This window comes from Anomalospiza imberbis, chromosome 8, assembly GCF_031753505.1.
Source record: "Anomalospiza imberbis isolate Cuckoo-Finch-1a 21T00152 chromosome 8, ASM3175350v1, whole genome shotgun sequence".
NCBI classification, from domain to species: Eukaryota; Metazoa; Chordata; class Aves; order Passeriformes; family Viduidae; genus Anomalospiza; species Anomalospiza imberbis.
In genome coordinates, this window is record NC_089688.1 from 1,905,638 (window position 1) to 1,923,656 (window position 18,019).

The 18,019-nt window shown below is 50.2% G+C and overlaps 1 protein-coding gene across 3 annotated transcripts in view; it reads left to right on the top strand.

Annotated features, from left to right (window-relative positions):
* The window catches only part of COL13A1 (collagen type XIII alpha 1 chain), a 52,364-nt gene that overhangs the window by 14,499 nt on the left and 19,846 nt on the right, over window positions 1–18,019 (top strand). For all 3 annotated transcript variants that reach the window (XM_068196922.1, XM_068196923.1, XM_068196924.1), the window contains exons 11-23: window positions 2,904–3,011; window positions 3,466–3,507; window positions 4,339–4,365; window positions 5,095–5,130; window positions 6,390–6,452; window positions 7,037–7,063; window positions 12,610–12,642; window positions 13,223–13,249; window positions 13,801–13,863; window positions 15,659–15,712; window positions 16,824–16,910; window positions 17,376–17,429; window positions 17,640–17,684. In XM_068196922.1, the coding sequence (XP_068053023.1) occupies window positions 2,904–3,011; window positions 3,466–3,507; window positions 4,339–4,365; window positions 5,095–5,130; window positions 6,390–6,452; window positions 7,037–7,063; window positions 12,610–12,642; window positions 13,223–13,249; window positions 13,801–13,863; window positions 15,659–15,712; window positions 16,824–16,910; window positions 17,376–17,429; window positions 17,640–17,684 (666 nt within the window). The remainder of the gene's footprint in view (window positions 1–2,903; window positions 3,012–3,465; window positions 3,508–4,338; window positions 4,366–5,094; window positions 5,131–6,389; window positions 6,453–7,036; window positions 7,064–12,609; window positions 12,643–13,222; window positions 13,250–13,800; window positions 13,864–15,658; window positions 15,713–16,823; window positions 16,911–17,375; window positions 17,430–17,639; window positions 17,685–18,019) is intronic.

Consider the following 18,019-nt stretch of genomic DNA (forward strand, 5'->3'; position numbering starts at 1 on the left):
GGGATTAGCTTTCCTGTGTGGACAAACTGCTGCAATTACTCTGCTGAAGTGTGCTGGGCACTCTTTATTAAGTGGCTGGGTTTTGTCACCCTGCTGCCTGTCTAGACAGTCTGATGCCAGCAGGGAACTGCAGAATACAAGAAACCTTTACCATGAGGTGCCTGGTCCTTGCCCACCTCTGGACAAATCCTGACCTTCCCACTTGAGCCCGTGGTGTCAGTTCAGTTTCTATCGATTCAGCACTCGCACCACACAGAGCCCCATGGATTGCACTGTTTGCCCTTCAAAGTGACAGTCTGGAGAGCCAGGCCAAGGACTGACCTCTTGGGAAGGCTTTGAAAGCTGAAGTTCCTCTCCAGGATGAAGTGGGAAACTTGAATAGCTGCCCTACATCCTGTTGTCAGCCAGGGCTGCAAATTCCCTCTGTCCGCAGAGGAAAACTTCACCGGAGAGTTTAGCCATGATCTGTTTTGCCTTTGCTGTATTCATTCTCTGAATGCAACAGGGTGTGGTCTGCTCCTACAGATCTGACAGCACCAGGCAATTCCAGGAGCACAGTGCATGAGTACTAAGAAAAAAAGTGAGGCTGCACAATGGATGCTAGCACCAGCGCCTGGGAGAGAGGAAAATCCTGCTGCTAGCTCTGAGCACATCAGCAGGAGTGTTTTGCCCAATAGCTGGGGCTTAGCTGAGTGGGGTCCTCTGTGAGGAGGCTGAGCAAGCATTGCATTGCTGGGGTGCAGTCAGGGTGGCTGATTGGTGTTTAAAAGAACTGAAAAATAGTTCCAGTCGACAGCTAAAAATATAGAATGACAACTGAGGAAAATGACACCTGATCTCCCACTTACTGTATCCACTTACTGTCCATTTAGCTCTGTGGGGGTCCTTTTGTGCTGAACACATTAATGAGACTATAATGATGTGGTAATAACACTTTGTGTGTTTAGGGATCTGCAAGGATGGGCACTTGCCTAAACAAAGCCTGCTGTGCCCAAGACAGCAAAGTGAGGGTGATGCGAACAGAACTTTGGGTGAGCGCCTTCCAGCCACTCGCTGTGCTGGGGCAGGGCTCCTGCTCTGCCCAGCTCCCTGACCCCTAACAGCACCCCGTTCCAGCACCTTGCTGCATTTTAGTGCCCTAAATTCAGAGCATGGACTGGGCTGGTAGAGAGTAGCTGAGGTGGGAATAGAGAGAGAGCCAAAGTAAAATGGGCAAAGCCCCCTTTGCCTTCCCATGGTGCACCCATGCTGGGGATATTATAAGATGCAGTGGGAGGAAAGTCTTTGAAGCTGGAACGAGAGGTTAAGGCAAGAGGAAATCTAGAAATATATCCCAGTGTCCTCTGAACATCTTCATTAGATCCAAATTACCTTCCATATTTAAAAGCTATGAGACCATTTACAGGATAGTTGAATAACACCGAGTATGGTGGATAAGGAAGCTTAGGAAAGAACTTGCATTCCCTTGCAAGGGCCGCAGGATGAATGAAGATCCACTTTAAAAATGGGGAGAAGCAAGGGCACCCCTCCCGCCTGGCCCTGCAGGCTTCCCAGCGTGGGCTGCGGGTTGGGCAGCGAGGCACAGGAAAAGGGCTGTTGCTCCACATATGACCGAGCTTCTCGTGAGCCTGGCCCACGTCTTGGAAATTTTCTTTTAAATAGACCTCATGGCAGAACGGATGAAATTTGCAGCTTATTACTTTTCATTTATCATTCTAAATAAAGCAAACATCCCTGTATCTGCATGTTTTACTAAAGGCAGCCAGGATAAACAGCGCACTTGGTAGGAACACGGGGGACAGATTTCATGCATTTTCCTCCAGTGTATAAGGCTGTAGAGAGGATAAATGCAGCGGAGACCCAACTGCACACCCACTGACTTTTAATTGAGAAACAGCCATGGTTGGTTTCTAGCTTCCCATGGATCCACCAAGGGAAGTTTTCAGGTTTAAATTGGATCACTAGCAGTAAGCTGTCGTGGTACTTTATCTAGGGAGGTGAGCCTAATAAGCGAACAGCTTAGCACGGGTGCCACAGTGCCCTGGGAGCTCGCTGGATTCATCAATTGTAGATCAGCAGTCTGGTATTCAAACGTGGTGCTTCCAACCCACTGTCTCCTCAGTGCCGCTTGGTGCCACGTCCAGGCCCTTTGGGCCAGATGACATTGCTGAGGCATGAGCCACAGCCACCAAATGGCTACTGAGGGGCCTGGGGAGGAACCGGCTCAAACAGCTCCATCTCAGAGAGCTGAAAATGGCAGGTGGCTCAGCATGCACTGCCTTGTTAAATCTTAGAAAAACAGGCTCTGCCTGGTGTACATGGGCCTGCCTTGAGTGGGCTCCAGGAATGCCATGATGATCGTGTTATTTTCTTTTGGGTTTGTGGCATTTCTACTTTTGGTCCTTGGCAAAACAGAGGGAGTGTTGTCCAACAAATATAGTATGGGGGGAAAACTGGCTGAGGTGAGACACTGTGGCTCTGCCTGGAAGTGCCAGTGTCGTCACGGGACGCTTTGCTTCACATGTGACTGTCAAATGCTTTGGAAAGCCTCCTCGGAGACTCAAGAGATGTTGGTCTTTGACACATAAATTTTACTTGGCTGGCTTAGTGAAGAAAAAGGTCTCTTTGGACTGCTTTGTTATCACTAGATCCCTCTAGAAGGGATCTCTGACCAGGTGATCTCAGATGTCTTTGCAAACCATTGGTTGCTGGCTCCTGCTTCCCAGGCAGCCCAGCTGTCCTCGGCAGGGCTCTACATCACTCTTGGAAACTTCTCCTGGCAGTAACCTGGGACTTGCTTCTATCTCCCCTGCTTCAGTCAGGCTGGCCTGCCTTGGGCCCTTAGGGTGATGGTGTGAAGGGTTTGCTCTGCCTGCTGGTAACTCTTGTTTTACAAACTGCAGGGTGAACAAGGACAGGCGGGGATCCAAGGGCCCCCGGGGCCCCCTGGTCCACCAGGGCCTGCTGGACCTGAAGGAATCCCAGGACGTCCTGGGCCAATTGGACCCCCTGTAAGTCCTTACCAAAACTGAAATCCTTCTGCTTCCCCATTCCCTAGGGCACAGGCTGTTTCCTCTGGGCACTGCTGCTTCTAGTGAAGCTGAGATAGCCACGGACAGGAGGCTTGCAGAGAATGTGGATGTGTGGAGAGGAAGAAGTTCTGGGGAAAGAGGGGGAGTGAGAGGGAAGGCAGAGATGTGAACTGGGCACTGCTGCTATCTGGACACACAGTGGGTGACACCAGGCTCATTTCCTCCTCCTCAGCCCCTGCAGATGGCCCCGGGGAGGAAGTAACACGTGGGGTGTAATTGTCGTGCTCCCTGCCACCCCTTTGAAGTCCTGTCCCTGTCCTAGCAAGCAGCCGAGGAGGGTGGGAGCAAAAGCACCATTTATAAAATAATACCATTGCTGAATGGCAGGGCAGAGGACAGAAAGTGCTGCTAATGTACCTCTCTCTTGCAACAGGGCAGAGCAGGAGAACCTGGAAAGCCTGGCAGAGATGGAAAGGTGGGTACAAGAATCCAGCTCCGTTCCTGGGGGCTGCAGGGGCAAACGCGGCATGCTGGCTCTGTAGCCACTGGGAATTAAAGGAGCTTCCATCTCCAAGAGTTTTCAAGGCCCGCTAGCAGGACAAGCAAGTCTCATCCCTGGAGGCAAATGCAGCTCTCCACACACAATACAGGGGTCAGCACCCCCATTTCTCTCTGAGAGATCTCCATCTGTCTCTGAGGAGCCAAGGACAGGGTGGCTAAACACCTGAATTGCCAAAGCAGGTGGCATAGGCATCAGAGCATATCTAGAGTAGTTTTCCTTTCCTGCCTGCTCACAGGCAGCTCCTGCATAGATATTTTGTTTATTTATATTTACACACACGTATGTCTGGTATGCTTCATGGTTCATATCAGGTAAATTGTTTGGTTATTTTTCATTTAGAGACACAAGTGGTTTGTTTGTTAATATATTCTCTCTGTTTAGCTTGCCAGAGGAAGCTGCAAATGCTTGATTTACTCCAGAGCTGCAGTGGGCTGGGAACAAGTTCCCAAGCAAGCCAGAGAAACAGAAAAGATTCTGGAGCATAATGCATAAGGCAAAGCAGCTTTTTAGTCTTCAAATTCAGCAAGAACAAAGCTGGGGGGATGGAGCACTATGGGCATAAGTTTGTTTAAGTGTATGGACTAAGATATCTACATGAAGAATAGATTGGAAATGTTTGAGCTCACCAGTGCAAATCTCTAAGGGGTGTTTCAAATCAAACCAGCCAGCATCCCCCCATCACCCTGCTGTCCATGTAATGTCTACACTTTCCAACCCCAGTGTCTGTTTTGATTTTATCCACAGGGCTTACCTGGGCCTCCTGGACCAAAGGTGAGACATCTCACCTCACTTAGAGGTGTAGAAAGATGATGAGCAGAGATGGACTCTCCTGACGAGGACAGATGTGTACATTTTGATGGATGGAGGAGGGGTAAAAGAGGTTACATCAAACAGCTGAGGAGGATTTCTAACCCAGCTCAGCACTGCCTCTGGGGCCCGGCCCGTGTGCTGACTCATGGGTTTCATCCAGGCGACACGTCTGAGTTGCATCTCGACTGAGCCAGGCACGCCTCATCAGCCCATCTTGCAAAATTGTTTGCCACACACAGCTTTATTGGCTTCTTCCATTCTCAAAGCATTTCCCAGTGCTTCAGGAATGGGTTTTGCAATGCTATTGTTAACTCTGCCACGGTTTCCCATTTATTCACTTGCCAAAGTGCAAGGGAGGGGGTGGTTGTTGTTGCTTTTCAGCTGTGCCACCCAATCTAATTTGTTTTTATCTGAGATAAGTAGCCAGGGTGAGGGGATTGGAACCATGGAATTGGGGCACAGAGCTGACACATGTTAGTTGTCTGCCAGGGCTTTCCTGCCAGGGCTCAGCCCAGTGCAGGTAACACTGGCCTGTGGGTCTGAAGGGACAGGAACTCACTGGAATCACTGAGCAAAAGGCGAATTTTCCCCATGGAGTGTTCTCCATCCCAGCAATACCCAGGGAAAAGGGCAGAGATTTGTCCCTCTCAGGCCAAGCCTCATTTTCTTTTATCTTTTTGCCATTTGCAGGGAGATGCTGGGATTCAGGGATACCCTGGCAGAAAGGTAAGGAGGGAAGCTCCACTGTTGTTAAATGAATTAAGTGCACTGATGCTTTCTGGAATCATGGCTGAAAATCTGTGGACTGTGCTGGAGCCTCCTGTGGAGCTCTGTTCCTGCTGACTTTGCAGCAGTCCCACAGATTCCCTGCTGTCACCTGTGTAAAGAGAGCCTGGGCCCAGAGTTATCTTTAACTCTGCAGCAGCTGTGGAACAAGTATCTCCCTGTGTGTGTGTGTGCCTCTCTACACCCACTTCCAGGCTGAAATGCATTTCTTATGCATCCAAACACAAATGGGGGCTGAAAAGGGCCAAATCCCTGGCTATTGCTCTCTGGGATACAGGAAAGAGTCAGTCCTGCTCTGGGTTAAAAGGCAGAAGCTGGCAATGCCCTAGTGCCTTCAGCAGCAGCTGATTAACAGCAGGGCTGTCAAGCCCGGAGGGTGTAATGGAGAGACAGGGGAAAGACGCAAAGGAAGATCAAACGGGAGAGAAGGAATGAAGAGATACTGCTAAAGAGATGGCAGCTGGAGAAGGGGAAGGTGAATGTTCCCAGCAGGAAGGAATCCTGTGTCCCCTGTTATCTCCACGTTGCTTTATGGGTGCTCTGCAAGCAAAATGGCAAGACCTGAGAGCTTTTTAATTAGCTCTGTATAAATGGAGAAGTTTTTGTTATGTCAGGAAGTGGAAATTACAGCCCCTGCAGACCACAGCCCACTCCTGCAGACAGACACGATTTATTGCCCCTTCTCCCAGCAAACCATCAGGTTTTCCATTAGGAGCCTGTCCCGTGTGCGCGGGGCGGGCGGCTCTCGGCAGCGACCTCCCAGCGAGGGCCTCTCCTACCAGCTCCTCTTACATGAAACAACTTGTCTGGATCATTCACCGCTGAGCCAAGAGCCCACACTGATCTGGAAGGATGAGCCCAAGGCTTTCCCTGGGAAAGCTGGAAGGAATTGGATGAATGTTGGGGACCAAATCCTAACAGGAAGGGAAAAGAAGGCTAAATGTTGAGGAAAGTTGTTAACTCAGCTATGATGTAGGATATGGGACTGCTCCCTTCACTCCATCCATTTCATACACTGAATGTCCTTCTTGATGCAGAGTGGTGCTCCTCTCCCAGAGACCCAGGGGTAGGTTGGTGTGTGTGGGACACCTCAGTGTGGGACATCCCTCTCACACCTCTGCTGACCTTTCTGGCAACCCACAGCTCCTTTGCTTGCTGCTGTTTGTTTCTTCCACTGTTTTCTTTGTTCTCTTCCTCAGGGTGAGGTGGGCGAGTCAGGCCTGCCCGGTGCCCATGGCCTCCCTGGAGCCTCTGGCCCCAAGGTAACCCTTAAACTCGAGTCAGTGGGGGCACCTCTCAGGGGCAGATAAGTGGCACACGCCTGTCCTAAAGGGATGTCAAAGGCCAGGGCTGTAGACAGTTCTCTAGAGCCTGGAATGAACCACACAGACAGGAGCACTTGCTCCTGTGTGAAGAATCTGGGCAATTATTGGCCAAGGTGATTCTATGCTGTCCTGAACCAGGACCTACACAGTCCCCCATTAAAGAATGAAACCAACCCAGCCTTTAGAGGCTTTTGCACCGGGGCTGTGAAAGTGAGGGTACCTTGGACCATGAAACGTTTTAATGGTTTCTATACCCTTATCATGTAGAAAAGTGTTAGCATGGGCAACCTCCAGCATCCACTCCAAGGACCTAAAGTGCCTTTGCACTCCCTGTGAGGGGTGGGCTGCAGCCAGTGCTTAACTGGTACCATGTTTGCTGTGAGGAGACCCGGAGTGCTGGGGTTGCATTTATTACACCCCTCTTTGGCTACTTTGTCTCTGGCTGTTACTGCTTGCTTGGTTTCCCTTTATGTTCACTGTCCCTCCCTGTTTCCCCCCTTTCTCTCTCCTTTGCTGGGCAGGGTGAAAAAGGGGATGCTGGCATAAAGGTAGGCATGACAAATATGTTTTTCTAACTCACAGTAGATCACCTGGGAGATACTGCTCCTTGGGCTGATGGATTGTAATGGGAAGTTGGGTGCAGGGCAGCTCTGTGGGGTATTTGATGGAGTACACATCTGTGCTCTGATTGACCACAGACAGGCACTCCGAGCTCAGGCAGTAAACGCTGCCTTCATCCGTTCGGTGGAATTTGATGCTTACCAAAGGCATTTTCTGACTATGAAGCTTGCTGGTGATTTGTTACATCTATTTGATGGGCTAGGTTGGGGTTTCCTCATAAAATCTGCTTAGCTGACGCATCAAATCCACTCAAACTCCGCCATTCAGGCTGAGGTTTGGCACCAGCTTTTCTGTCTGTTTCTGGACACTTTTTACAGGCTCATATGGTCTCTGCCCAGATGTTATCTATTTGACTGAAATTTACTGTACCCATATATTTAAAGTATATTACTCAATGTAGACTGTGCTTAAAACATTACAACATTGGCAAGTGTTCATGGCAGTCAGAGCACACTGTGTCATGCCATACATCTTAGACATCGTGAGGAAAGACTGGTCCTGTAATATTTGGAAAGGCATTAAGTGTGACACGTACATTTCAAGTATTTAGTGTGTGGCATGCAGCTCATTTATCGTGCAGCACATACACTTTCTATATCTTTTCCATCTGGGTGGATTACTGTTTGAAGAGAGAAAAGGCCCCTTCAGAGCTTACCAAGGAAGCGTTACTTGGAGTTTGAAGAAATGTTCTTTGGGAATGCAGGCCCTGGATTCATAGCTGAACAGTGCAGCAGTGATTGTCTTCCTAGAAGAAGACAATACCTCCTCAGAAATACTACAGTGGATGTAGAGTCCAAAGGTTCCCTGTGTCCATCTCCACATCAGTGTAATTCTATCAGGCACAAAAATATTGCTCCTCTTTGTGCCAGTGTGAATGAAGGTGGAATTGCACCCAGAACTGATGTGATTTGAGGGCTTGCTGTTTGCTGCTCTCTCGACAGCACGTCTCCCATTAAACCGAACTGAAGGAATGAAGTCAGAGTGTTGCCTGGGAAGGAGAAAAGGCTGAAAGGAGAAGCTGTGTTTAGTCCTTGCTGAAACTCCCCAGTTTCACTGCTAGCATTGAACACCTGCTTTGCTTTTGCCCATGAACAAGCACTAGCCAGCTCTTCATGTGGGTTCTGGCAAAGGGGAAGTCTCCAGGTATTGCAGTCATGTCTCAGGGTCATCCAGAGGGTGAGAGCCTTCCCTGACTCAGGGCCACCCTGGAGACACAGTCTTGCTACTTGGCCCTTTATTTATGTCTTACACACCCCACTTCAGGAAGAGCAGAGATTAAACCCACCCCACTTTTTGGGATACTAAATTGCAGCTCCAAAGGGGCACCTCCACAGCCCCAAAGCAGCAGATTCTTTCACACACAGACTATCATTTGTTACTGTCAAGGTCGCTTTTCTCTTGACTTCCTTTCTTTTTGCTGAGAGGAGTTGAAAGGGAAGTGCAGACACATTCTTAAATCAGCAGCCAGACCTCACTCAGTAGCAGCTCCTGAGCATCCAAAAGCACGTGCATTTGTTGTCTTTGGAAATTGCTGCTTTCTGTTGTCCTCCCACCTAGGAGTATTGATTGGGACTCTGGAAGACTTTTAAATCTTCAGACTTTGGATCCAATTACCTAGACTAGATTTTACCTTCTCTTTGCCTTGAGGAGCCCTGGACAAACACCATGATTCATAGTGCAGCTGTAGTGGCCAATTTTATGTGGAATATCACTGCTTTAGCTGGCAGTGAGGAATATCTCTGGCCTGAAGAGGTTTCCTAGTATCACACAGACCCCTTGTTCATTTAATCACCCCTCCCCACCCAGTGACAGGTGCGGCACAACCTAGATTGTGTCTCAGCTGTTTTTTCCTGTGGCTACCGTTTGTACTTTGATCATGTAAGGACCTAAATCTGTGTCTCATGAAGGTCATTAGGCAGTGATTGTGATCACCTGGGCCACTTGAATGACCATTTGGCTTAGTGCCCCCAGCCTGTCACATTCAGCTTCACTGATATTTTCTTGCTTTTTTTTCCCTGAAAGACCCTTAGGATAAGGCTTTTTCTCATGTTGAGGAAGGAGCCATAAAGTGCCCACAGCCTTTCTTAATAAACCCCTGATAATTTGCCTCTCACAGTAAAGAGCAAAAAGGAAGGGTGTTTGCTTTAATTGGCAGCTGATGAGCTGATCAGCGTGAGGCATCGTTTGCACCCAGTGGGGATAAAGCTGCTCACAGCAGGTAGAGTGTGAGGTTTCTGTGTGAAGGGGAGAGGTGTAGCCTAACTCTTCCTGAGACACGGAATGCTTCCTAAATCAGCATGACACTCTGGAGGTCTACTGGTTCCTAAATCAGCATGAGACTGGGAGGTGCTACTGGTTCCTAAATCAGCATGACACTCAGGAGGTCTACTGGTTCCTAAATCAGCATGAGACTGGGAGGTGCTACTGGTTGCCTTCCTGAAGCCCCCTGGGGAGCAGCGCTGGGTGTTTTGCCTTTGGTACCCAGCTCCTGACTTGGCTGCACCGTTCCAGTGCTGCTTTTGGTGGGCAGCTCCCGGGGCACCGGGGATCACAAAGGGAGCAGCCCAGCGGGTACTCGCTGCACTACAATGGCTTTCAAACGCTTCAGGGTTTAAAGATGTTCTGCAGAGTTGTTTTTCCTGCTTTTTCTCCGGCGCTGGGTTTCTTTCTGTTCTTCAGTGGTGCAGTGTCACGTTTGTTGCTGCCCTCTCGAATTAGCCCTAGTGCCTGTGTGATCCCGCCGGTGCCGGGGGCTGTGCCAGCATCATCAGGGACCGCGGTGTAGGGTGGTTGCTCTGAGCTGCCCCTGTGGGGGTTACCGTGCTCCCTCACTTTGCTTTTGCAGGGTGAAATAATTAAACAGCTCTTCAGGAAGGTCTCTGGGAAGGGGAATTACTGTCACAGGCTGGGCTGCCCTATGGGGATGGTCTCTGCAAGCAGGGTGAGTGTCTCCCAGCAGAAAGCATCGGTCTTCCCTGCTGGGTCTCACTTAAAAAAGACAGGGAGCATAGTTGGGAAGGAGAGAGACCAATCCACGTTCTCCAGTACAAAGTATTCCTAATTATTGCTTTACTTCTCTTACTGCTGAAAATAGGGTAGCTGAGTAGTCTTTGTAGAGCAGGAGGTGGTCACACTAGGTCATGTATATTTAGGTATTAGAAGCTGTTTTACAAAATACAGTTCAGAGGATGCTGTAATTACAAAAAGTGTTGGTTTTTTTATTTTTAAAGCATATATATATATATCCCTGCTAAATAGCCATTCCAAGCAAGGACTAAACACCCAGAACAAAATGAAAGGGGCTGTATGCAAATTGCCTGAAGATGTTTTATTTTCCAGTTATCAGCAGACAAAATTCAGGCTAACAGCACAAGGATCCTCTGTCTCTCCAAATAGGTTTGTTCATCCCAGGGTCACTGCAGGCCGAGTGCCTCCCTGTGCCCTGCAGCATGGCTGGGATGTGCTAGCAGGGTATGGAGGCCATGGCACTCCAGTGGGGTCAGTCCTGCTGTAAGTCTTGAGAGGGGCCACTGATGGGAAATGGCCCCAGCTAGGGCAGTCAGCTTGATGACAGTCAGGTGGAGAAAATGTGCCTTACCTCTCTCGGGAGGGTTTCTCACCACCTGTGCCCTGGACTCTCCTCGTGGAGCCCTGGGAGCACTCATCTCCTGTCTCTTGCTGTCTTTCTCTGTGTGTCTTGCTCTGCTTCCAGGGGGAGAGAGGCATGCCAGGGCTGCCAGGAAGACATGGCTCTAAGGTACCTTGTAACCAGAGGAGTGACGCTTGTCTGCCTGACCTCACCCGTAGCGCTTGACTGCCCCTGATGCACAGGCATTTGTGTGTGTCTGTGAGCCAGTGCCTGTCCTCAGCTGAATTATTCATGCTTCTAAATTGCAAAATACAGGGCCTAATTTATGAAGGCAGTGGTGGGGGAAGACGTGTTTTACAGAGCAAATGGCATGCCCAGTCTGATGCTGACTTGCAACATCAGGATCTTAATGCTTTATGCCAGCGAGAGCAGCCAGTTGCTGATGTTTGTAGGGAATTGGCATTTTGTAAATTGTCCCAGGTGACCACTGCAGGTGTGTGTTAGCCCAGCTGGGATGAGCTGGGCTGCCCAAGTGGGAGCCTGAGCTAATGCAGGGATGAATCAGGGTCAGTGTGTGAGCAGCTCTGCATGTCTGTGGATTGCAGTTGAAGGGTAAATGCTAGAAAATAACATGATCTGCATTCACTGCTGTTCCAAGGCTGAAAAATGAGGAACAGGCATCCCAAGGCTCTGTGAAGGCCTAACCAAAGGCACTTGCTGCACGTTATCCCTTTCATGACTCTAGCCTGTGTTCACTAAAACCTACTGACCCTGAGACAATCTGGCATGCTTTCCCCCCCATTTATTGCATAGAATCCCTGATCTCCATCTTCTGTCCTTGTGTTTTTTAGCTTTTGTCCCTGATTTCTGTTTCAGAAAGCTGAGAGGTATGATCCTGCTGCTCTCTGGCTCCCCACTCCTCCTTGTTTGAACTTTTCCAAGCTTTTTTCACTTTGAACTTGGCTCCCAGTCCTCCACACTGCCTCATGTGCTACATCCCACACCCTCATATTTCCCAACTTCTAACACCACTTCACTCCCTCCCCTCTCCTTAGTTATCCCTCATATTTGCCTAACTGGACCTTTCCTAACCAGGACCTAACTAATGCTAACACAGGGGATACAGAGATTTCAGAGAGGATGGTTGACAGGGACAACCTGCTTTTTGAATCAGTGCTGTTGAGGGAAATGTGGCGGTCCCCGTGGGAGCAGCTGCCTCCTGAGGCTCTGAGAGGCACTTGTCTGGGATGGCAGGGCAGCCTGCGCTCCAGGGTCCCATGGTGGTGGCTTGCTCTGCACTGCAGAATGACACCTGAATTGCAGTGCTTGGAAGTCTGGTTTTTCCCCTAAGATGTCTGGCCTCCGAGCTCTCTTGGAAACATTTTACTGCAGAGTTCTGTGATAAGAACAGGTTGAGGGGGAATAGCCAGGCCAAGGCTCTAGGGTATGAGCCAGCCTTTCCCAGGATGCTTGAGCTGAGGTATCTGGGCTCAAGCCCTGAAGCGGGGGTTTGGTCCTTGGCCTGTCTTTGCATTCCTCAGTTATTTGACACTGTTCTGCTTGTTGGCCTTTGCTTCACTTGCAGGACTAAAACCAGGGGCAGTGGGGGTGGAAATCCGTTTGTCTTGACTGGGTTGTGCTCATGGTGCCTGCCTTTGGAAGAGCTTTCTGGAACCCAGAGCCACTGCCTGGCTGTAGGTGAACAGCTGCTCAGGGAGTGTGGACGTGTGCTGTGTGGTGTTACAGCATTACCTCTGAGCTGTGGAAAGGAGACGATGTGGATTTTTGCATTTTTAGTTCACCTGACTGATGCTGTTTCGTTTTAAAAAGTCTCTGTCCGATTAATTTTAAACAAGGTGTTGCTGTCTTTCCTCTCTCTGCCAGGGCGCTCCCGGGATGGCCGCCGCAGGGATGAAGGTCAGTTTTGGGCTGCAGTGCCTGGAGTTGGGCACGGGCTGGAGCTGGGAGAGCGCAAGGCGCTGGAAAATGGTCGGACAGCTCCCGCTGATGGGGAATATCGGAACTGCCTGCCTTTGGCAGAGGTACCAGACCTGTCTCCAGCCTCACCCCTGCTACCCGGCAGCGGGTCTGGTGAACTCGTATCAGCACAGCCTCCCCCAGCTGCACCCGCAGCCTCGCTCTTCTGTGAAAACAGAGCAGGGAGTGGCAAATTCCTCTGTGCCAGCGCATCAGTCTTGTCTTGCTCTGCTCTTCTGTATCTGATAAACATCTGCAAGTACTGCAAGGTGGTTACTGCGTTCTGTGGAAGCCATGAGTCTGAGGTTTGGTGGTTTCTTAGGGCCGCCTGCGAGCTGGCTAATGAAGATAAAAGAAGTTCCAGGCACAAAAATATGCAGCTGAAGCACTCTTGTGCCATTACTTACCAGCTCAAGGCCCCCATAGATGAATGTTCTTTTCCCCACTCTGATAGCTCTAGGAGGATTTGTACTCTCTCCTCCTGGTTTGTCACTCCTTTTTCCTCTCTCTTTCTCACCAGGGCGAGCCTGGGACTCCAGGAGAAAAGGTACTCTCAGAAGGTTTTGCTCTGAGCCTGCACTTCTGGTTGGTTTGTTTTCCCCTCCCTGAGCAGCTGAGGAATGTCTGTGTACTTCCCAGTGCCCAAATCCAGGCCCTAATGGCACCTGCCACTCTAAACAAAATGGTACAAGGATACAGTGATACCAAATGAGGGAGGGACCAAATATTTCCATTCTCCCGCTCGTGTCTGTGTCCATGGAAATACCTTCCAGCTGCTTTCCTCCTTTCCCCCCTACTCCACAAGAGACGCAGGGCACACTGTGCTTAGGAAGCAGGTTCTCTCTGCCCCTTCCCTTGTCCCTCTTCTGCCTCCCAGCACTTCTGTGCCCCCAGAAGCCTTCCCATGTCCCTGCAGAGGGCTGCCCCCATGTCAGTGTAGCGTGACAGGGTGTGAGTTCCCAAGGCAGGCACTAGTGCCCCATCCCTCTCCATCCCGGAGCAGCTGCCTCCCCTTGTTTTGAGGCTCGCTGGGTTATGTTACAGCATGTGACAGCCATATAACACACACGTTCTCTGTCTCTTTTCTTCCCCACGAAGGGAGATCCTGGAGTCCCAGGGAGGATGGGCCCCCCAGGTTTGCCAGGGAAGAGGGGGCAGCGGGTAGGACATTGTGTGTTTGGGCTGGGTGTCCTGGCAGCGCTGCGCTCCTGCGAGCAGGAGCTGCAGTGTGCTGCACTGTCGTGCTTGCAGGGGATTATGTGTCCTGTGCTGGCTCTTGCCCCCTTGGTGAAGTGTGTTTGCGTGTTCCCGCTTGCAGGAGGTGGGGGCTGCTGGCAGGCAGGGCAGCATGAGATGCCTGGGATGTAGTCTTGTCCCGGGAACGATTAAGGACAGTTCCACTTCTCTTGACTCCAGAAATAACACCCTAAACAGGGATTCAGTAATCTGACCTCCTTCCTCAAGAAATCCACTGCTTTGCACCCTAGTTCTGGCAGCACAAGATATTTTCAGTAGTTCTTATGGACACGTGTATTCAAAACAGTCCTTGAATGAAAAGTGGGATACCAAGGCAGAATCGGGGATTCAGGGAGCCCTGGGACAGGGTTATGAATTGTATTTTTCAATGCCAAACCTCTTCCTTGGGTATGAGGTCCTGAAAATGTTTTCCCTCTTTCCAGGGAGAGAATCATTATTTAGCAATGTGCATGCTCTGGCAGGGAAAGAAAGCTGGGGGAGGAGGAGGGGGCTTACAGGTGGCTGGAAGCCAAATTACCTTGGAGAAAGGGGTCACTGCACTCTAGAATTGCCTGACAAAAAGATTGCTGCTAGTAGATTATTTTCCAGGGAGCCACCAGTGCATGTCTGTTCCTGGAGCATTGATGCAAGTCCCCTGCATGTCAGATGTGTTCCCTTGAGCTCTGATGAGCAGCACCAGCCTCTGCAGGCCAGCAGCATGGCTCCAGGAGAGAGCTGGCCACCTGTGGGGGGAAACGAGGGTTTGAGTTGTTCTGTATAATCTGGACAAGTTGCTGAATCTTGGAGCTGTGGGGATAGTGGCTAAGAACACACCTTTCCCTGGTGATGCATTTGAAACATCTCTTCAGGGTAACAGAAACCTCCAGTATCTCTCTCTGTCCTGGCAAAACGCAGACTCCCAAACAGGACACTGTACCTGGAGACCATGAATTTAGCAGCTGGGTGGAATGGTCTGAAAAGAACTTAACTTCAATATAAAGACCAGTCATTGAGCTCCAATATTGAAAATATGGCCCAGGTGTCATGGTGAACTGAGCAAAGCCACTTCACCAAGGGAGTGCTGGATGCTCTCCATTGCTCACTGCCCATGGCATCCTCCATGCTCCATGGTGCCTCACACAGCTCAGCCTGCAGCTCTCCAGGCATCATCTTACACCATCAGCTGCTGTCTTTGCCGTTTTTGCCACTCTTGTCTTCACTGCTTACATGACCGGTGTGTGTCCCAGAGCTTGGCTGCCAGCTGAGACGCTGCACTGCTTGGGTTTATTTGAGAGCATGATGAGTCTGGGATTTGGAGCTAGGGAAGAGGAGCAGGGCATGGAGAAAGTCCTGCACTCCAACTAAAATTCACCCTGGGCAACAGCTTCTGTGGGCATATGGATCAGGGAAAGCCTGTGCAGAAGAAGTGACAGGGAAAAGTGTTTAGCAGACCAGAGGGATAAGGAAGATGCACAGGGGGGACCCTGGATCCGTTTCTCATTCATCTTCCTTTGGAGAGAAATGGCAGTGATGTGCAGAGATAGTCAAAAGGATGGGCAAAAACTTGTAATGTCTTGAGCTGGTACTGCTCAAGGTCTGTGCCCAAAATAAAATCCCTAGGGAAGGGAAAGAGGGTGTGAAACCAAGATCACCCTTTTACTGCTCCTCCAGGATGGAGAGCCTGCAGAGTCAGCCTTGACCATGTCTGTTTTGCCAACAGGGTGAGAAGGGACAAGCTGGTGACCCTGGAATTCCTGGACTTCCTGGCCCAAAGGTTTGTTGTCTCTTTCCTGAATTTCTTTTTCTGTCTTTTTTTTCTGTCTTTTTTTTTCCTTTTTTTTTTTTTTTTTTTTTTTTTTTTTTTTTTTTTTTTGGTGGGGCCACTTTCACCCCTCTTACTCCCTCCCTTCCCTCCTTCCTGTGCACAGCTCACACATTTTTGGCTGACTGTGGCAGCATGTTCTGCACTGCTCAGCTGTATGTCATCTTCAGGGATGTGAGGGAGGCACACAAAAGATGCCTTTTTGTAGGAATTGCATGCCCTCATGCAGTAAGGGGGAGGTTGTGGTCCTGGGAGCAAGGCCATGGAATCGTGTTCCAGTAGTTCCCCTTTAAAAGCATGACCCCAGATGTAACATGGCATTTCAGCCTCCCCCCTGCTCCAAGATCCATGGTGATGAGGCGATGGGCTTTTGGGGAGCTGCACTGCTGTGCTCTGAGTTGGAGGAGTAGCTTTGTGCTCAGAGAGACCCAGGGCTGGTCAGATAAAGCTAAGCCCTGAAAGTGGCTTTTCCCCTCTGCTCTGAGATTTTCTGAAAGAAATCACACCTTTCAAATCAGACTTGGACAGGGTTGGACAGACTTGCTTTTGCTTTGGGAAAGGGGACAATGCAGTGAATGCCAGTGGCCATTTCAGGAAGAGATGAGGGTGTAGTGGTAACTTTCCTGTTACTGCCTTATTATCTGCTCTGTGCAAAGGACATGGTGTGCAGGGCTGAGTGAGTGGCTGATGACTGCAGCTCCAGAGGGAGGCATTCCAAAAGAAGCCATCATCATGTGGTTTAATCAGCTCAGTTTCATCAACAGAAGAACCCAGTGTTCAAAGGGAGGCTGGGGGATGAGGCCTGTCCACAGGCAGCCTTGTGTTGCCTGGTGCAGCCAAAGGGATGAGCGTGGCTGTGGCTGCTGGCAGGACCCTCAGGCAGGACCATGCTGTCCCGGTTCCTGGCCAGCTGCTGCCTCTGGAGCAGTGCTCTCTGGGCTATCAAGAGTCCAGCTGATGGATCTTGTCTTGGCCGTGTCTCTAAGCCAGTATTTTGGCAAGTGAACTTACAGAGGTGCAGAGTCTGAACTGAGACACGTGGCTTGTTCTTCTTTGCAAACAGGGAGAGAAGGGAATTGTTGAGAATGCCTTGGTGGGAGCTAAAGGAGAGCCTGGCCCTCCAGGTCTGCCTGGACCCCCTGGACCAAAGGTGAGTGATTTTTCCTTCACAGAGTTGTGTTGTGCGGGACTGCGCCCAGCACATGCTGTGTAGGAGGGAGCAAAGGTTGTATTCATCTGTGCCCACCTCTGATCACCTGCTGGAGGGATATCAGGTTCTACAGAGCGTTCTAGTACTGCTGTTCCATATGCTGCAGGTGAGAGAGTCTGTGAACTGGTTTTGGAAGGAAAATCCCCTTCTTGTGCTCAAATAACTCCCCTCTAGGCTCTGTGAAAAACCAGTCTGAACACTCCCTCTGCACTGGGTGGAACAGAAGGGTGCCTGGCGGGCAGTCGTGGCAGGAGATTTGGGCTACCTGAGGAGAAGGGAGCACAGGAGGGGTGCTTGGCTGGTGCAGTTCTGCAGTTCTTCCTCCTGGAAATGCGAAGCCAGCAGTGAAGTTGCATCCTCTCAACACAATAGAAAGCCATGCCTTTCCCTTTCTCTCTCTGTCAGGGAGAAGCTGGTGACGTTGGTCAGCCTGGTGCTGCAGGATCACCGGGAGAAAAGGTATGGAGTGCTTTTACACAGCCCAGCTCCAGGTTCCGAGCTTCAGGAGCTGCAGATTTGTTCCTATGTGTACAAAACTTAGCTGAGAAGGAGAATTTTAAATCAAGCTGTCTAGCCCAGACTGTTTCAGAGAGCCAGTAGAGTGTGATACCTGGAGTTCAACAAAGTGAAGGGACAGTCTTTGCTAAAACTGTGATCTTCCTCTTTCAGGGGGAACGTGGTTCACCAGGAGACCAGGGACCCATGGGCCCAAGGGTAGGTGTTCCTTCCCTGACACGGTTTTGGCCCTTCAGAGGGCTCTGAGGATAGTGGGGCCACACTGACAGTCCAGATTGGGTCTTGCTGTCACTAAAAGTACTCATAGATGGGCAGTGGCTAAGTTTGAGGCGGGCTGTTTCTCCACTCCATACCCTCACCCCTACATTAGAGGAAGAAAATTCTCCCAGGCCATCTCAGGGTGGCCCATTCATAGGAGGAGGTGGGTTTGGACATCCCAATCTGGACTCAGGCCCTTGAGCTACCAGAAAAAGGCAGCAAGAGGGTGGATGCATGCACACATCTAGCAATTGGTCAGACAATCCTGTTCCTGG